The following is an 18,268-nucleotide window of genomic DNA, read 5'->3' as shown; positions in this document are numbered from 1 at the left end:
CTTTTTAACAGGAAAGCTCTCCTTTCCTGTGTACATACTTGTCTAGGCAGTGTAAACATTTTCTCCCAAGGCTGTCAGCAAACATCCACAGCCATTGTCATTTACTGTCCAGCACTCACATAACACAGTCCTAAACTGTTTAACTTGGATTCCTATCATCTGGGTTGGGCAATGATTGGCTTTACTTATATGTATCAGTACTGTACACATATTGCCACGTTAGAGTGAATTAATTAACACTGTAAATAGCAAATCCATAATTAGGTCCAGCCTGTCATTAAGAAGATGTAATTATACATTTAGATAAGATCCTGTCACTGCTATATAATTGAACTTACCTATTTTTTTTCTTTCTACCCTTTTCCCCACAATACTGCCATGTTCACAGTTTATCTGTCATTACTGGGGGATTTTAATTAGGATACTCCTGCACCTTAATTAGAAATGAGATTGCCCATAAGTCATTAGAAATTAATTGGATTCTCTCTTAGGTTTGTCTTATTTTATAGTTGCTTTCTTTTTATTAAAAAAATAAGCTGGAGGTAAGCATATGTAAAACATGAGAATACTAATTATTACATTTTTCTATTAAGCATTTGCTAGGAAAATGTCAGCGTTTACCTTCCTAAATAAGGGATGCAGTTACGGTCTCTGTGGGAGGAATTTGCTGCAATTTTTGTGTTACTGTGTTTGTGTGGAAACAACTTTTTGTTTGGAATTGTCAGTCTAGGTGCATGTCCCCGTAATGTGTTAGGAACCATAGACAGGTTTTAGTCAATTCAGTTGAGAATGTTTTTGGTGTAGCGGAGTTTGTCCTGGTTGACTCTGCTACCATCTGCTTTTTTACTTTGTAGTGGTCATTTAACCTCTCAGGGTCGTTTTCTCATCAATAAAAGAAGGGAGTTGGACTAGAAGATTTTTAGGGTCCCTTCCAGTTGTAAGATATAACTAATATATGACTAATAAGAGAAATTAATTTCTAGTTAGAGAAGACAGTAATCTTTATATGTGTATAGAGAGCCTTTATACATTCACATAATTTGGTTGAGTGCTAATGTGAATTGGTTTTATGTCTGAATTCTAGAATACTAAGTCAATACACTATTAACAGCTGTTCAGGTTAGGCTTAAATGAACTTAAATTAGGCTAGCAATATTAACATTTAGAGAAATACTTGGGAAAACTGCTTTGGATAATTCTGACTTTCAGAATACAAATTTTTTTGGATAATTATTATTTTCTAAAGAAGCTCAAGTATTGCAATAATTGCTAACCTTTTAAAAACACATGGTTTAAAGGTAAACCAGCCCCTGAAGACTAAAAATAATTGAACAGAAATTATAGTACTTAGGGGTCAACTCATGAGACAAGGGAGTAGTTTGAAGTTTCAGGGGTTTTTTCTCCTAAATATAAACAAACCTATGTTAATCTTAAAAAATACGATTATATTTTTGATAGTCACGGCTGATGTTGGAAATCCATCAAGCTTATTCTACTGTTTTGGCGGAATATTTTTTATTGTTTTGTGTGTCTGCGGACAAGCACATATGTCCCAGTTAACATTTAGGTTTTTTTAGTGAAAAAGCATGTATTGACCGCCACACATCTGATTTTCCAGTTATTTTGCTCTGGAAGATTATTTGAGCTACGGATCTGTAGTGACACCTAGTGGGTGATAAGGATATGAGCATTAGTGATTGAAATGAATTTCACAGACAACCTTCTAGGGCCTTTGGGCATCATTTGCCTGAACATCACATTTCTATTTAAGATTTCATTGATTGGGATCTGGTGGTTGTGGGGAAATCAAAAGAATTCCCATTGTTCTTGCCACATGGTGGAATGTGAAAATGCCTGTTTCTCTCACTACCTAAACCAGAATTATTAAAGTTAGAACAGATCTTCAAGATACATCTAATCCAATCCCCTCATTTCTGAGATGAGGAAAAAAGCTGAAGCCAAAGGAAGAGACTGATGTGAAGTCATACAACTGAGCAGTAGAACCTAAATGTGAGCCTCTGTCATCTAATTTCCAAGCTTCCTGCTCTACCACATATAGCACTTAATTTTGAGTTTTCAGTTCAAGACCTTGGTTTAGATGAAGGATAGTCATTGTATTCTCAGCAGAACCACTACTGATACATAAAAGTACATTTTCTTTCAATAATACAGGGCTGAGCCTCAAAATAGAGCTGTTGACAAATGCGACCAGATGTTGTCCCTGTCAGTGAACGTCCATGACTAACGTGTACAAGCTGGCAGGAACCGGCTTGCGTGTCCCAGAGGAGCTGCTCGCATTGGAGGAGGTGGGGGAAGGGAAGATTAGACTAGACCTTAAGCACCCTTCTGAGATTCTGTGACTTTTCTCTGGCAAGGTAGAGAGCCTCTGTTCAAATTACCCTTATTTTCTAGTGGGTAGCAGGAGAACTGGTATTAAAATAAACATTCGTAATCATTTTAGGATTTGTGGCACATAGTTCGTTTAATCCAGATTGGATACATCAGGTACAGCAGTGGCACATGACTCAATACTATAAATGATATACATTGTAACATATGCACTACAGTTTCAAAAGAAGACAACAGGAAACGCAAAGAGTTTTTTTTTTCCATAGAAAGTTTTCACATATTTATCTTCCTGCAGTTTTGTACAGTATTTCTTCTTTGCCATTATGATGTTGGTAAGCAAAGCCCATTTATTATACGAAAATAGAAAAGAACACACGATGTTTTTCACGATAACATTAATGGGGGAGGGTGACCTCTAAGGAAAACATTACATTGGAATGTCTGATTATCAAAAATATACCATCCCTCCCACCACCCAGGTTTGTAAAATAGTCTATTGGTCCAAGGAGCCCCCCCAGGACTTGGGTCAGTGCCCTACACTGGTCAGTGTGACATCACCCAGTGTAGTTAAGTAACCTGCTAAGATAAATGTCATTCCCACACTTGAGGAGAAAAACATAGAACATTCTGAATAGAAAACAAGACTCAAAAGGAACCCCTTTAAAGCTGTTTCTTTTTCTGATCCACTTTCTCTTAGTTCTAATGATGCTCTTCATGAGGCTGTTTGGGCTCCAAGGGTCACAGGTCATAACAATGTTTTCCCTTCAGTCACTTTAAAGCTTTGCAAATGCTGAGATTTCATAAGGAGATCAGAAAGGGAAATAAGTTTTTTGGGTTCCTGTTTGTCATGGTTACCATGCCAACTAGGTTAGAAACGAAACTAATATTGCCTTAGAGTAACAGCATTAGGATCTTCCTGCCTTGTAGTTACCTGGTAATGGAAGTGATGGAGCCTGGACCACTAGAACTCATTAATAATCTAAACATCTACGTTTAGATCGATTTCAACCACTACCCTTGCAAAGTTAAGCAAAAATAAGGAAAAAAAATCTAGGTACATCTTTCAATGTACACTTTTCCTGCCTATATTCTAACAAGTAAGTGACATGAACTGCAGGAATTGTCGTTTGAAAACTGGGTAAGGTCCTCAGCATATCCATGGGTTGACACTTTCTGTTAATCATGGATCAGCGTTAACGATCCACTTTAATTTCGGTTCAAATTCTTTGTTTTTCTTAATTTCGCTTTTCTACTTGCTGACTGTGTACTCCTGTATGATTGCAGACTCACGTGCTGCACTATCACTGAGGATGTCTGGTCTTTTGAACAGGATTCTGTGTAGCTAGTCTTGAGCTTGACACCCGTCACGACAGGGGATGAAGGAGAAATAGTACAGCGTTTGCTTCTGGAGGTGCTCGTTCAGGGTGGTTCTGACTGTAATGCTTCCCCGCCCTAATCATCACTTTTGAAACCCGGGGATTAGAAATATAAGCAAGCCTCAGAGTAATGCAACATGACGTGGCGGAAAGCTCCCAGGACAGGATGTCTAAGCCCTGGGATGCAACCTTAGTTGTGCCACTAACTTGCCACGTGAACTCGGATGTCACTCAGCTTCTTCCTGCCTGCTTTCCTCTCTGTGAACCAAGGATTTAGTTACTTGACCTACTGCCACCAGAGGCTGTAGAAAGGATTAAAAGGACATAGAAGGTATGCTTGAGAATGTCGTCCTAGGCCTCTCTTCACTGAGATGAGAGCGCATTTGACGGAAAACCCTCACTGTTCATTTGTTAACCTTTTTTTTGACAAAATTGATGGTCCATAGCCGGTTCTATCTAGTGAGCGGCGGTTTTGTGTTAGTACAGTCGGGTAGTTCCCAAGGCTGTGTCCATTTACTGACATTTACACAAGGCTATGTCTCTAGTTACGGCACGCGTTCTCTGACGGGCCTTCTCTGAAGCACCGTCACTCTGAGAGACAGTGGGTATAGTGAAGAAGCATTACACCAACAGCCAAGGGACTTGGGTTCTGGTTCCAGCCCTGTCGTTAAATGACTGCATGACGTAGAGCAGGTCCCTTAATTTTTCTGGGCCTCAACTTTCTATACTGTAAAATGAATTAGATATTCTTCAGTCGCTTCTAGTTCTTAACTAGTTCTCTCTTAATTCCGTGTTTTCTAAGTTTCCATTCATTTGAATGTGGCTTATTGGTCTGTTTGTTTGTTTTTACCCTCCCTAGTGCTGAGTAGGATTGAGTGGAATAGGTGGTTTTGTAGATCTATTATGCTGAAGTGGTTCATGAACTATGAAAGCTCAGGAGTTATTTCACCAGAAAGCCACTGCCCCCTGAAAACCTGATAACATCCAGGTGCTTCAGTCACTGGCCAGTGAGTTAGACATGAAGCTGGTTCAGCACACTTCGGCCCTTTTGTTTGCTTACAAATGCCCTGTAACAGCGTAGTCTGGCTGTGTTCTGTGTGCCATTTTCTTGGGTTGACATCTTTTGGACCAGAGGTGAGCTGGGTCTCTTACCTTTGGCTAAGGCTACATTAAGGGATGGAGATGAAGGGAGAGTCTAAATGATATTTTAGGAACTGGCATGATACGGGATTTGGAAGTGAAATTGAAGGAATACAAAACATTTAGTTCATTAGGGTCAAAACCTGGGAAATTATTTGGGACGTAATTTTTAAAATTGCTTCATTAATTTTTGTGGGAACCACCATACACTCCCTTGGTGTATTGCCAAACAGATCCTGGGTTGGAGCAGTCATTATTCTAACCCTGTGATGACCTGTTCCTCAACACAGGCAGTTTCCATGTGTATGTAACTCTGATCCTATTTACGTATTTATCCTTTACCCCACTCAGCTCTTACGATGTAAACTTAGATACTGAGACATTCTAACTTTGTTCCATTACATATTCTTTCAAAAGAAAAATTCCTTTTCTAGTCCTTTGCCTGCCCTCTAAATGGAGTCCAGCCCAGGCCCAGTCCTCTGCCTTCCCTAATGAGATGTGTATACGATGTAAATGGGTTTGAGTACTTATTGTCAAATGTGTTTAGGTTGTTGTGTGTGTTTGTGTGTACACACTTATTCCTCTGTAGTTGTAAAGCTTTTCTACTTACTTACACTTACACTCAGAGGGCCAGAGCCACCCCATTCTCGGGTAAGGGGGAAATCCTTGAGGCCAGACCCAGAGAAAAGGGACTCAGTCCGTGGTCAATGAGGATAGCGTTAAGGTGGAAGGCTCCCTCTCCTTTTTCCTTCTGTTCACCGTCTGGTTAGGTACCACCTCATAACCCTTTGACTTTCTCCTTCTACAGGGTCAATAGAGCTGTGGTCATAAGGAAGCCCACTGAAGATGTTTTTAGGGTCCTGGCTAGTGAAACTCATCCATATGGCTGTGGTGGGCAGAAAAAATCTTGGCCTACAATTAAACAGCTAAACACTAGGCTGTTGAATGGATAAAGAGTTCTCAAGGAACTCCTGTATCTCAGAACCCAGGCAAGAGAGACTGCAACAGGGTCGTTGAGATTGGGGAGGGTGGAAAGGGCCTTGTCACTAACCCCAAGGCCCACCTGCTGTGTGTAAGCGGTGAAAATTGCCTGGATTCCAGAAACGCTATTCCCGGCCCCATCAGGCTGCAAGTCGCTTGCACAGAAATGTGTCCAGTTTCTCCAGAAATAATATGCACTTCCTCACTTGCAGGGAGGTGACCAGGCTTCTCCCATTTCAGTTATCTTCAGGCACATCCAGCCTGAAGTCTCTTCAGACCTCAAGGCATCTTTCAGGCCAGGTAAGAATCGTTTATAATCTCTTACTTGTTTTCACACTTCGGAGCATCCTTCTTGAGGCACACAGGCTTAATCTGCAGCCTCTGTGGGGGTTGCCTCAGGTGTGAGATAAGTCAGCAGCTTGTTCCCCGTACCACTGCCTTCTCTGCAGGAAACTGCTCCTGGGGCCTCTTGGCAGAGCTCTGGATGGGTTTTATGGTGGGTCCTGCAAGAAGGGTACATAGCAAGGTGGCCCAGGGGCCGACTGCAGCTGCGAGCCCCGGTTCTTCTGTTCTCTCTTTGCCAGCACACACCAGCATTTATTGTGCATCTCTGGGGCTGGCTATTTCCTTTTTCAAGATCCCAATGTGATAACTCTGGTCATTCCCTTTCCTGCCCAGAAATGGAAACTTCCAACAGCAGTGGTTCCAACCATAAGGGAAGCATTTTGTTCTATAAGGTAGACTTTTCTCAGCCCTAAACTCCTGTTTTTGCTTCATTCTTTCCTCTCCCACAACTGCAGTCACACAGATACAACTTCCAAGCATGGGTCTGCAGGTGCTTGGCAGTAGAGAAGGCTTTACTAGCACATCTTAGGATCACTGGGGTCCATGTAGAGACAGACGGCTGGACATGGAGGAAAACAGCCAGGGGTGAAGCAGAGAGGTACAGAGACAAAGGAGACAGGGACAGACAGGGTAAGGGTTGCTGTGTGGTCACCTGGCAGCTCTGTGCAGGTCAGCTGGGCAGTGGGGCCCAGGCTCAGTTGACCTCACCTACCTGGGGGAATGGAGAGAGAACTCAGCAGTAACTGACTTCTTGGCCTAAAAGCTTTTGCTATAAAAGGAAAAAAACAAAACAAAAACAAAAACCTCACAGAACGCATTGTTTTGGTTCAAAGGTCTTGGGTCCGTGGAGAAAAACATTTCACAAAACTCCGTTGGTGTTTCTGTTTTCCACCTTTTCCCATGAATAAATATTATCCATTAAGAGCCTTGAAAAAGGTGCTTAAATCCACAGTGTTATATTTTCTTCCTGGTTTGATGTGACATCTCGGCCTCTGTGCTGCTCTTGGTCTTGTATTTTCCTCACTGGGGTCTCCATAAACAACTGTCATTTGGTCTGAGGCTTCCCCCTCTGGGCCCTGTCCTGGCACGCAGCTTCTACCCCCACCATCCCATCCCTACCCCACCCACCCTCCCTTCCTCTGGCCCCAGTGAGTTGCAGTATCACAGGGCTATGTCCACGCTAGCAGCAGTGAACCTCAGGTGCCCCTTTGCTGCCTCTTTTTCCTTCCAGGCACAAGTTTCAGTGCTAGGGGTGCAATGGGGTGGGCAGAAATAGTGGGGAAGGGGGAGGGAGTGGTCCCAGCGGCCACCCACCAACATGCCAGCCCCCTTCACTCCCACTACCCGCACTGGCCCCCTGTCCAGTGGTTTTACAAGGCAGAGACCTTGACAACATTGCTGGCTATGGAAGGAATGTTCGTGTTGGGGCCTGGGCTGGCAGGGGGTGGCCGACTTTCCCCTTCTGGGGTCAGCGCTGGCGGGGTGGGGATGCTGATGATGGCTGTGGTGATCTGGGATGTTTTGCAGTTTGGTCTCAGTCCGTCGTCTGCTTTCAAATTAAGGCTGGAACGACTGGGATGAAAAAAGAGTGAGTTGATGATGGTTCTTCTTGCTAGTATCCCAAAGCTTCCTTGACCCTCTACATTTCCAGCTCACAGTGACTAGGAGGAGGTCAGAGAGATCTAGACCGATATAGACAGAGAGCTCTGCTTTTGGTAATCAGTCTGTAATTACTCGTTCTGATTATTATTCCTAAACTACTTCAGACTGCACAAGTCACGTATATTGGGCTTTGGAATTCAGAGTACACGTGTCTTCCTCCAGTGGGTTATATTCCCGTCATTTGTGGCATTTGATTTTTCCCCTGAGTTCCTTGCCACTCATTGGAGGTAGCAGGAAGTGGCTTAAATATTAGCAGAGAAAGGAGGGGAAAGTTAGTCTGTGATTCAAAATCAGCCTGGATAAGCCAGGTCTAATACAATTGTGAAAATTATTTCCTCGAGAAAGCATTCTTTGCACCAGAGTAGGATATTTTTGGATTTTTGTTGTTGTGTTATTTTTTCTGGTATCTAAGCCCACATTGGGCCTAAACCTGCTACAGTATCCTTCAAAGCATGGGAAGGGCCTTTGGGTTAACTTGCACGGATGAGAAGGAAGGTGGGGGGAGGATCTTCTGCATCCGACCAGGGGATGGGGCCGAGGGCCCTCAGGGTTCTCTCCTCGTGCTGAGCTTGCTTTACTCTGTGATTGGAGCCCCTCAAGCTTTAGGGAGTGACGGGGGTGGAGCCACCCACCTGGTAGTGAGGGAGGGCTGCTCACTGCCCTGGATGTGGATCGTGCTGAGCTCTTGCATGCTGCGCAGGCGGGTGGCCGGCAGGTTGGAATTGGGCAGGTGAGTGGTTTTCTTGCTACGACGGGAGCAGCAGGTAGTCGTGAGGCCCGGGTGGCTGGACAGTGAGGGACTCCTGGTGGATGGGTAGTTCTGCATCGAGCTCTCCATGCAGTTCTGCTCAAACATCTGCTCGTCTATAAACTCGTGGTTCTGTGGGAAGGAGAAGGAGGAGAAGTAGAGGGAGGCAGGAAGGAGAGGATGGGCCCCGTCCTCTGGATGGCTGCCTGTCTGTGTTCTGGGCCTGGGGAAGAGGGCTCCCAGCTGCCTGGAGCACAGATAGGCATTCAGGACGGGGGAAGTCCTACAGGCATCAAAGGAAGGAAGAAGGAGATTCCTATTGGCAGCCCTGGTCATCAGACTGCAGGGCAGAGACTGCGGTTGTGAAATCACGATGGGACATACACTTCACCGACAGCTTTGGGCTGAAGGCACACTGAGGACATGGGGGGTGGGGACTTAGTGGCATCATTAGAGCCAGAAGCAAAGACCTGACTGACTTTGTAGCTTCGACAGGATCTCCAGGGGGTGGCAGGTAAGGACTCACTGACTCCCTAGGAGTCACTACTCCTATGGCTAGTGGGTACGCTAGGTTGTCTTTTCTGGATTTGATGGGTGAGATCCTTATGAATCCTGGGTAAGTATGAGACGTAAGCTTTTAAAGGCACTCGATTATTCACAGAATTGGGAGAGCTTTGCTCTTGAAAGCCAATGGGGTCAAACTGTCAGGGTTATGATTTCTTTAAATTATTGGCTTTTTCCGCCTGGTTATGGGGTATGGATCCTTAATATAGCTAAGGGCATAGGATTCCCTAAGTCAAGTGTAAGCATGGGAAGGGAATGCTAACAGACTCCTGGCTGGGGATGCTCAGGGTGGGGTGGAGTGGAACCCAGGATGACTAAAAAAATGGCTGTTCAGCCAAGGTGACCAAAAAACCCATGGCATGAATGGTCTGGCCAAGGCTGCCAGAGTGAGGAGAATCTGAAGAGACGTAGCATAAGAGCAGAGTTCAGAGAGAGAGCGACCAGCCCTGACAGCCCATACCAGGAGTCCCCATGGAGCTGGGGAGGTGGCACAGAGACGTGGCCCACGGACACTCACAGGACACCAGCATTGGTGCCATGTTCTACCGCCCCCCTAAGCCCCTGAGGAGGTCAAAAAAAGGAATCAGAAAGGCAGTTGGGTAGTTCAGGACAAAAAAAAAAAAAAAAAAAAGAAAAGAAACCTGAGCTGGTACTGGGTGTGACAGCAGAGGTAGGGTAAGCCCCAGAAGAATCAACAGCACATGCAGAGAACCAGACCAGGGGTAAAAGAGGAGACTCCACAGACTTAGAAGAATCAGAGAGGAAAACATCAATTGAATTTTTAAAAAGTTATACCTTGATGGTGGAGGTTCGTACAGATAACAGGGGATCATCCACAAGATAGGACAACCCCTACAGGACAACATGCCAACAGAAGATAAAAACACCATTGATTGTACATTCCAGCATTCCCAAGCTCAGTTCTGACATTCAGTCTCTCAGTCCCAGCATTCCACCCTTTTAGTCCAACATTCCATCCCTTGCTCCCAGCATTCTCCCTCCTTCGTCCCAACACTCCACCCCTTGAGTCCCACATTCCTCCCCTGAAGTCCGGCATTCCATCTCTTCCATCCCAGTATCCCCACAATCTGACATTCTTTCCCTCAGACTCAGCATTCCACCCCTTCAATGCCAGCATTCCACCCCTGGATTCCAAAATCTCATTTCTTCAATGCCAACATTCCAGCCCTTCAAACCCAAATATTTTTACCCATCTCCTTTCAGTTGTATACATTCCACCCAGCACATGCAACTTGGAAAGGGCAGTTGGGTCCAGGCCTATTTCTTTGGCAAGCTCTGAGTCTTGGAGAGAAATTCTAGATACACATATACTATACAGTTCTTGACACTAAGAGATATTTGATAAATCCTGGAAACTAAGATTTTTAGAGTGCTTTCCCATTTTGTAAGCTCTCATGGGGTTCAGCTGCCATCCATAGTGTCCACATTTAGCTCATATTAAGAGTCATCTAACATCTGTTCCTCCCATATCTGAGAGGCCAGGATATGGAACACTGAGAATCAAAGAATTCCTTCCTCAGGAGCTGAGCCCTGAATATAGGCTTTCTGGAGAGGGAGGGCCTGGAAAGGAACAGGAAAGAGTTTCACTTTGTCTCTCTTTGGTTGTCCAGCCTGACTTCTCCTCCCTCCCCTGCTATTCCTAACACTTTTTGCCAAGGGTCCAGGGTTGGCCCCACTGCCCTTCCTTCCAGCCTGTTGGTGAGGCACAAGCGTCATTCCACATTCCAGCTGTGGCCCCCTTAGCCGTGACTCTGTTTTAACAAAAAGCCTTTCAGATTCGGAATTCCCTGCGAACAGCTGGGTGACTAGGATGGGGTGGTACTGACAACATCCTTGGCTGGAGAAATATCTGCACTGCCTCCTTCTTTCACTGTCTCTCATTCCAAGAGGAGTGTAAGGAGCAAAAGGACCCACAAATTGCATCAACCTAGCCCCAGGGATAGGGCAAGAACTGGCGTTCTTCTCTGCTATCCCGTGGCAATCTAGCACAAAGTCAGCCCCGGGACTGAGGAGGGACTGCCCATCAGAACCGAGAAACTTGACAGGCAGAGCCCTTAGGCCTTGGGAACCAAGAAACCGGCCATGGGGACCGATGTAGGGGTGTGTGGAAAGGCTGGAGGAAATGGCCTGCTCCGTGCTGCTGCAGGACAGAGCTGGCGTCCCTCCCCTGGTGACTTGGCGCCACTCCTTGGGGTCCTCCTCCTGAGGGCAGATGGAGACCTCATCACTACTCTGGAACTGAGGGAGACAGACTTTGACCTCTGAAGCTTGGGCCCAGCATGAGGACGTGAGTACAGAGTTCTCACTCTGTATGTTCTGACCTTGGAGAAGGGTCAGGGGTCAGGGACGAGAAAAGGGGGTGGAACTGGGCTGGGACTCACAGTGGTTTTCTCCAGGCAGTGCAGCAGGTGATGGTGCTGGCTCTCGATGAGTGAGGCGGTCTTGCCCATGTGCTCCTCTTCCGGGGTGCCCTAGTGAGCGAGAAGAGAGCCTGAGTGTGCAGCTGGTGGCTCTTCTCCCCTCCACCTCCTTTACTTCTCCACAGAGGGTAGGAGGGACCAGAAAAATCTGAATGAATCAAATTCTAGGGAAACCCCAGAACATGCTAGCCTTTGGGCTGGGGGCCTTTGAGCTAAAGCTGGTTTAGGGGTAGTGATGATCATCCTTCGGGAGAGGTACACGGAGAGGGGGCTGCTACCTGCAGAAAGTCTGGAAACATGCCTGAGAAGTCAGGGCTCAGACTGGGGCTCTGGGGTGAGGGAGCCGGTGCCCCCGGGGCGAGAGAACAAGCCCGTCTTCCCTCCGTCTCCTCACCCCTGGTCCTCCGGGCACCTACCATCAACTCCAGCGCCTCGTTGAGAAGTCCGTTGCGCTTGCTGTGCAGGTAGGCATTGGAGCTGCCTGTTTTGGCCACACGGATCCTGGCAAGGCGGGCCTTCTGTGATTGGCAGAGATAATAAAAGAGTGAGGGGAAACTGAGAGACAAAAAGACTGTGAGCCTGGCAAAGCCAGTGACAACGGGCTGTCCCAGGGAGACCGGGTTCCCAGGTGATGCCTGATGAAGGGGACGAAGCTGCTTCCCAGCTGCAGGGATCTCTGTTTACACCCGTGGGACTGGGTCTGAGAGGCTGTGTCCCCCTGTAGGGGGCGCGGTCATGGTCAGAGTGCCCAGGGGCTCCACTTGTCTCTCCAGCCCGTGTGTAATCCTGGCCAGAGAAATATCACTCATCGGTGACCTCCCTCCTTCCCCAGATTTCATGACCTTTACTCAGTGGTGCATCGGGGTATTTCTCATCTCTCACTAGACTGCAAGCTCTTTAAAGGAGCAATGTGATAGCTCTCCTGGTTCTCCCCTAGGGTCCAGCACGGTTTCCTGTGCACATATGTAGGCGCCGAAATACCAGCTAATTACGAGAAAACCAAGCCGTGTGTCTCTGTACCCCTCAACTCCTTCCCCTCTTTCTGTTTTGTCCTCAGCATTTACTACTAAGGTAGTATATATTTTATATATTTATCTCACTAACGTCTCTCTCCCCAGCCAGACTATAAACTCCTCGAGGGCAGTGGTTTTTGTTTTGTTCACTGATACACCCCCAGTGCCTAGTAATTTGTAAATTTTTAAATGAATTTACAATTGCATGTCTGTCTTTGGGAGTGGATTCATGTATGGATGTGTCAGTGTATGTATATTTTATGCACGTCCACAGGAATGAGTGCATGTGCATGTGACCGGGGGCCCAGTGTATGTGTGAGAGAGGGGAGGATGGAACACATCTCAGTACACCACCTTGGCTTCCGCCATGACCACTGAAAGTCTCCCCAGCTCCAACCTGGGAAGGCTTCAGCAGTGTCCTGCAGGAAGCCTGCTTGGTATCTCAACACAAGCTCCCTCTTGCTTGCAGAGGCAGTGGGAGAGGCTGGACACACTGCACATGCTGGCTTCTCTTCTCCTTCCTAATGACCATAATCAGTGTCACCATGACAGCAGCACAACCACAGAGTGAAGCCTAAGAGGAAAGAGGCTTTGGGAGGGAAGGAGAAAGGACTGATAGAGGGGTTTCTGCTGGTTTAAAAAAAATGCAGCTGACCGTTTGGGCTCTTGTCGGTCTGGACCCAACTCCTGGCCCTTGCTACTGGAGGCAGAAGAGCCCAGACGGACTCACAGACCCAACCTGGGGCAGGGGGTCCCTCCTCCTGCCTCTGAAAGGCCCAGTTTAACTTCAGCATGTACTCTGAACAGAGGAGTCCTTGGGAAATTGTGGCAATTTCTATTTCTTGTCACCTTCTCCCCAGCATGGGGAAGTGTCCCCTCCAAGTGTCCTGCTGGACTGGCTTATCTGCTAAAAGGAGGCCAGGGACTTGGAGTCAGGCTGTCAACAGAAGCACAAAGAACACACTTTATCTGTTGTCTCCTGGGAAGTCCCCCTGTGGCCAGCATGTCCTTGCAGGGACACTTCAGTGGCCCTCCCTGGTTTCTAAATTTGGAGAAGTCAGTACTCAGCCTGGAAGGTCTGCCTGTAAACCTGAGGAAGAACTCTCCCCTGGATGGAGCACGAAAAGAGGAAGCTGGGAGAGAAAGGATGGCTAGTAAGCCTTACCATTCCTCCTCTCTCTGAACAGAGATCATTCATTCAAGGTCCAGAACGATTCTCCTCCCTGGGAATCTTGCTCCCGCCCTCCCCTCAGCTAGATGCGTATATTCAAGCAAGCTTTTCATCATTTGAGGAGGTAGCTATTCTTGCTTTGGGTGAATACTGGGTGTGGAGAGCTGCATATGGAAATCCAATTGTATCAAGCTCATTAGAGCCTTATATAATTTGATTGCACCACTTAGAGCCAGACCTTTCTTGTATCTGGGCTCTGTCTTCATTACTTTCTAGAGATGAAAGATTTTCCTGCTCTCCTTTGTGGCACTTCTTTTAATCTTATCTTACCCTGGGCTCTATTAAAGCAACAGATTGTCATATCAAATGCACGATATCGTTTAATCATTTCCCACACAGGAAAAAAAGGTTTTGCAACGGATTTACAGAACAGTACCTAGCATATGCAATTTGGTGAGGACTTCTGGCTTGGCTTTGAGCTCCCGAGGGCCAGAATCTGTGACTTATGCATATTTTTGTCTTCGGCACCTAGCACAGAGCTTTGCACTGAGCATGCAGTCTAGCGAGGCTTGTGATGGTCCAGGAAGGAAGATGATCCCTCCAAGGTCAGTCAGAAATCCACGCCGATAAAGCCACTGTGATGGGCTCACTCGACCCTGGTGGGGACTGGTCAGCCCCACTCTCTCCCATGGCTACGAAGGAGGAGAGTTAAAAGAGGATGTGGCGGTCACCTAGGCTATCTTACAGACAAGGAAATGGAGGACATGAGGGGAAGCGACTTATCCAGGGCAAGACTTCGGATCAGGTCTTCCAACCTTCAGGCCAAATGCTGCTTCCAAAACATCCCTCTCCTCCTTCCCTGAATTTCAACTCCGCTCAGGCAGGTTTTTAACTGGATGAGCAAAGACGAGGAAGTTGCATTTTCAACAAGTGTGGCGATTCCGGGGTTGGAGAGGTCTGGATGGAGGATGCTGTCACCCTGGGTAGAGGTCCAGGCACAGACTAATAAGCTCAAGGATTCTGCCGTCCCTGAGAGGCCCTTTGTGATGAAGCTTCCTAGCTGTCTGGCTAGCAGGCGCTCTTGGGCCATGAATATCAGCAACTGCCCTGGGAGGGGCAGGAAAAGGAGAAAGAAGGAGAAATGGAAAAGCCAAAAGAGAAAGTGGGCGACTGTGCTCTTGGGCATTTATGCCAGAGAAATGAAAACTTACGTTCACACAAACACCTGTACTTGAATGTTAACCCCAGCTTTATTTATAATAACCAGGCAAATAGTTAAACATAACTGTGAGGCAGTCACACCATGGAGTACTGCTCAGCAAGAAAAAGGATCAGACTGTTGATACACGTGACTTGGATGAGGCTCCGGGAATTACACAAAATGAAAAAAGCCAGTCTCCAAAGATTACCTACTGTGTAACCCCATTGGTAGCAACATTTTGCAAATGAAAACACTTTATAAAGGGAGGATAGATAAATGGTTGCCAGGGGTTGGAGACAGGGTGGAGGGAGAATGTGGGGTGTATGGTTATTTAAGGTACAGTGGGTGGGATCCTTGTGGTGTACAGTACCTTGACCACGGTGGGGGATGCATGACTTCTGCATAGGCGATAAACCTTTACACACACACACACATACACACACACACACACACACGAGTACAAGTAAAACTGGGGACGTCTGAATAGGATTGGTGGGTTGTATCAGCATCATTACCCTGGATGTTATAATTTTATAACTACATGTGTATCTACAATTATTTCAATAAACATTTCCATTAAAAACTCCCCACTCAGATGTTGCCCTCTCTCTGTCCACTGCTAGACCTCTGACTTGATCTCCAGTTCACTTGGCTCAGAGCACCTAGGCTCTGAAGGAAATAGTCGCGGAGTCATTTTAGTAATAACCCCAAGCAAACCAGTCACAATGGGAAAGGGTGACAACTTTTTGAGCCTTTCCTTTGCAACTGAGGCCTGTGGGCTGCAGCTTACTGTCGTGGCTCCTGAGCATGTGATCTGGGCTGGGAACCAGCATCAGCTCCCCTGACCTCCTTCCTGTGCCGCCTCCCCACTTCCCACTGAGTCCCCAGACCTGCCTTCCTTGCCTGGCTGCCACAGACTCAGTGCTGGAAGCAGGCAGTATCCTGGTTTCTCTTTCTCCCTCTCTCACAGGAAGCCCAAGGTGAAAGAGACAGAGCTGAGCAAGCATGAGAAGAGACAGTATCCAGGCGAGGGGAAAACACTAAATATTTACCCTAATTTCAAAGGGAGAGCAAAGAGGGAGAGGGAGGAGGGTGGGCAGGGAGCAGAAGGGAGGGAGTCTCATTCTTAGGGGCTGGAGGGAGGAAGTCACCAAAGCTGATTCCTTCTGGATTTTAATCACACAGGAAGAGCTTTGCAAAGTTCTGCAGAGAAATGGCCCCTGTTATGTTCTTTGCAGGGGTAAAACCACAGCAGATGCGATGCTCTAAGAAGTAGGTATGGGTGCGAGCCCAGGGCGGGAAGGTAGCTGCAGGGGCAGGAAAGGCACAGCTTGAGTGGGGCTGTGATGGGCACAGCCGGGGGCGGGTGTGTGAGCTGAGGCTTCCTCTGAACCTCACTGCTTTTTGAAAAACCTGTGTGAGCCCGGGGCCCATAGCGGGTGGGGTTGCTGTAGGACCCTGGCCCTTCAGGGCCTCAGGCTCCTTGATTTGGAAAGGAGATCCCAGTTTCTCCCAGCCCCTTTCTTTAGGACTGTACAATGAACTTAGATACGGCTCACATTTGCCAGTGGACTTGAACAGGGACAGAGATAAGACTTCTATTTCTGGGCTGGCTAGCAGGGGCTGGGAGTGGGGAAGCCCTGACCTTGGGTGAAGAGGGAGGAAATGGTTCTGGGAGGGGATGGAGAGGACAGCAGAGAGCCAGCAGATCGGGCAGAGGCAGGCTGACAACATCGCAGGCCCAGGTCAAGATAAGGCAAAATCTATTTCCACGCAGGCGGAGGGAGACAGAAGCAAGCAGGAGGGGGCCCCGAGGGCACAAAAAGGGGATACACTGGAAGTGGGAACCCGCTAGATTTATTACATAACTTTATAATGTATATAGCATCATTATATGCATTTCAGAGCTAATTTTCATGCACTTTGAGACTTTGTTTCGGTCAGCAGACACAGATCTGTGCTGAAATTTTGGATTCTTCTGATATGTCGAGGAAGCCCTGCTGTCTGGGGATTGTCCCTGCAGGTGGAAGGCCAGGAGCTGGTGAGGAAATAACCCAGCTCAACGCGTAGTAAGGCCTGGCACATAGTAGGGGCTCAGTAAATTGTGCAGAATGAATAAATGAAAGAATAAAAGAAGGACACAACATCTCAGGCCACTGTAAGTGACTCGTTCAACGAGGTCCCTCCGTCCGTCATACCTGGAAAGGCTCTGACCGTACCCCCTGGAGGCTGAGATGCTACTGAAGGGGGAGTACTTCAGCCCAGATCAGAAGAGAAATGAAAAACAGCCCCCTTGGGCCAAGAACCTTTGCCAGCCAGAGGCCCTAAACATGCAGGTGAAGGGCAGATGGCTGAGTGGAGAGGGGGCTGCTCTGGACAGAAAGTGAGGCTGGTTAGGAAAGGAGGTTCTGTCCAGGCACCAAAGCCTTCAGACGTCTTTCCTCATCCTGTGGCGAGGGGGCACGCACGCTGCCCTGCCTTCCCGAGCAGTGCACCCTGGGCGTCACTGAAAACTTTCCTCAGGACCGATGATGGTCAGTCCTGACCATCGAGCGCAGTTCCGTGCCTCATCCCACGATACCCCGAGGACTAAAGCCCGCTGTGCCATTTGTCCCTGAACTCAGTGCTGCAGAATCATCTCCTTTCAGAGTATTCCATTTTTCTTTTTAAGCAAATTAATTTTTGTCACGATGTTTTGTATAGGCCATTACAGGGCACTGAAAAGCGATTACGCTCCCTTGGTAAGCTCTTGGCTGGGAGATGGAGGAGTCCGGGCACTGCCTGTGCTGGTGGCTGAGGCCTTGCAGAGCCAGGGCCCAAGGAAATTGCACAGACCATCCAGAAGGGAGCTCATCAGCTTGTGGGTAATTGAGCGGTTGTTGCCCTGTGCGGCTGACTGGGGCTGGAATACAGGACACGGGTAGGGAGCAAGGGACCCAGAGCTGCCTTACCTTCCCAACCCAGAGGCCTTCAGTGCAGTGGTTCTCCCAGGAACTCCTCGTGACAGCTGCGCAAGGCCAAGGGCGGGCCCCTCTCCAGTGCTGCCCGCCCCCCTCCCAGTTCCCAGGCTTACCTTCTGTGCCCTGCGTTTATCAGCTCTCTGATTCTGGTGGTAGATCCGGCTGAAGTTGGAAACAATCACAGGGACTGGCAGGGCAATGACGAGGACTCCACTCAGGGAGCAGATGGAGCCGAAGATCTTCCCTGCAATCGTCTTGGGCACCATGTCTCCGTATCTGAGAGACAGAGACAAAGGGAAGCAGGTGTAAGAGGGGCC

At 47.5% G+C, this 18,268-nt stretch overlaps 1 protein-coding gene across 1 annotated transcript in view; it reads right to left on the bottom strand.

The window, feature by feature from the left end:
- Nucleotides 1-7,345: 7,345 nt before the first annotated feature.
- Nucleotides 7,346-18,268, bottom strand: part of KCND3 (potassium voltage-gated channel subfamily D member 3) — a 198,583-nt gene continuing 187,660 nt past the window's right edge. Inside the window, exons 3-8 of the mRNA XM_072968009.1 lie at nt 18,065-18,227; nt 12,023-12,124; nt 11,568-11,657; nt 9,961-10,017; nt 8,486-8,733; nt 7,346-7,763 (exon numbers count right to left, since the gene is read on the bottom strand). Coding sequence (XP_072824110.1) covers nt 7,562-7,763; nt 8,486-8,733; nt 9,961-10,017; nt 11,568-11,657; nt 12,023-12,124; nt 18,065-18,227 — 862 coding nt within the window. The 3' untranslated portion in view covers nt 7,346-7,561. The remainder of the gene's footprint in view (nt 7,764-8,485; nt 8,734-9,960; nt 10,018-11,567; nt 11,658-12,022; nt 12,125-18,064; nt 18,228-18,268) is intronic.

Source organism: Vicugna pacos, chromosome 9, assembly GCF_048564905.1.
Source record: "Vicugna pacos chromosome 9, VicPac4, whole genome shotgun sequence".
Lineage (NCBI taxonomy): Eukaryota > Metazoa > Chordata > Mammalia > Artiodactyla > Camelidae > Vicugna > Vicugna pacos.
This window is presented reverse-complemented; position numbering and strand designations above follow the sequence as displayed.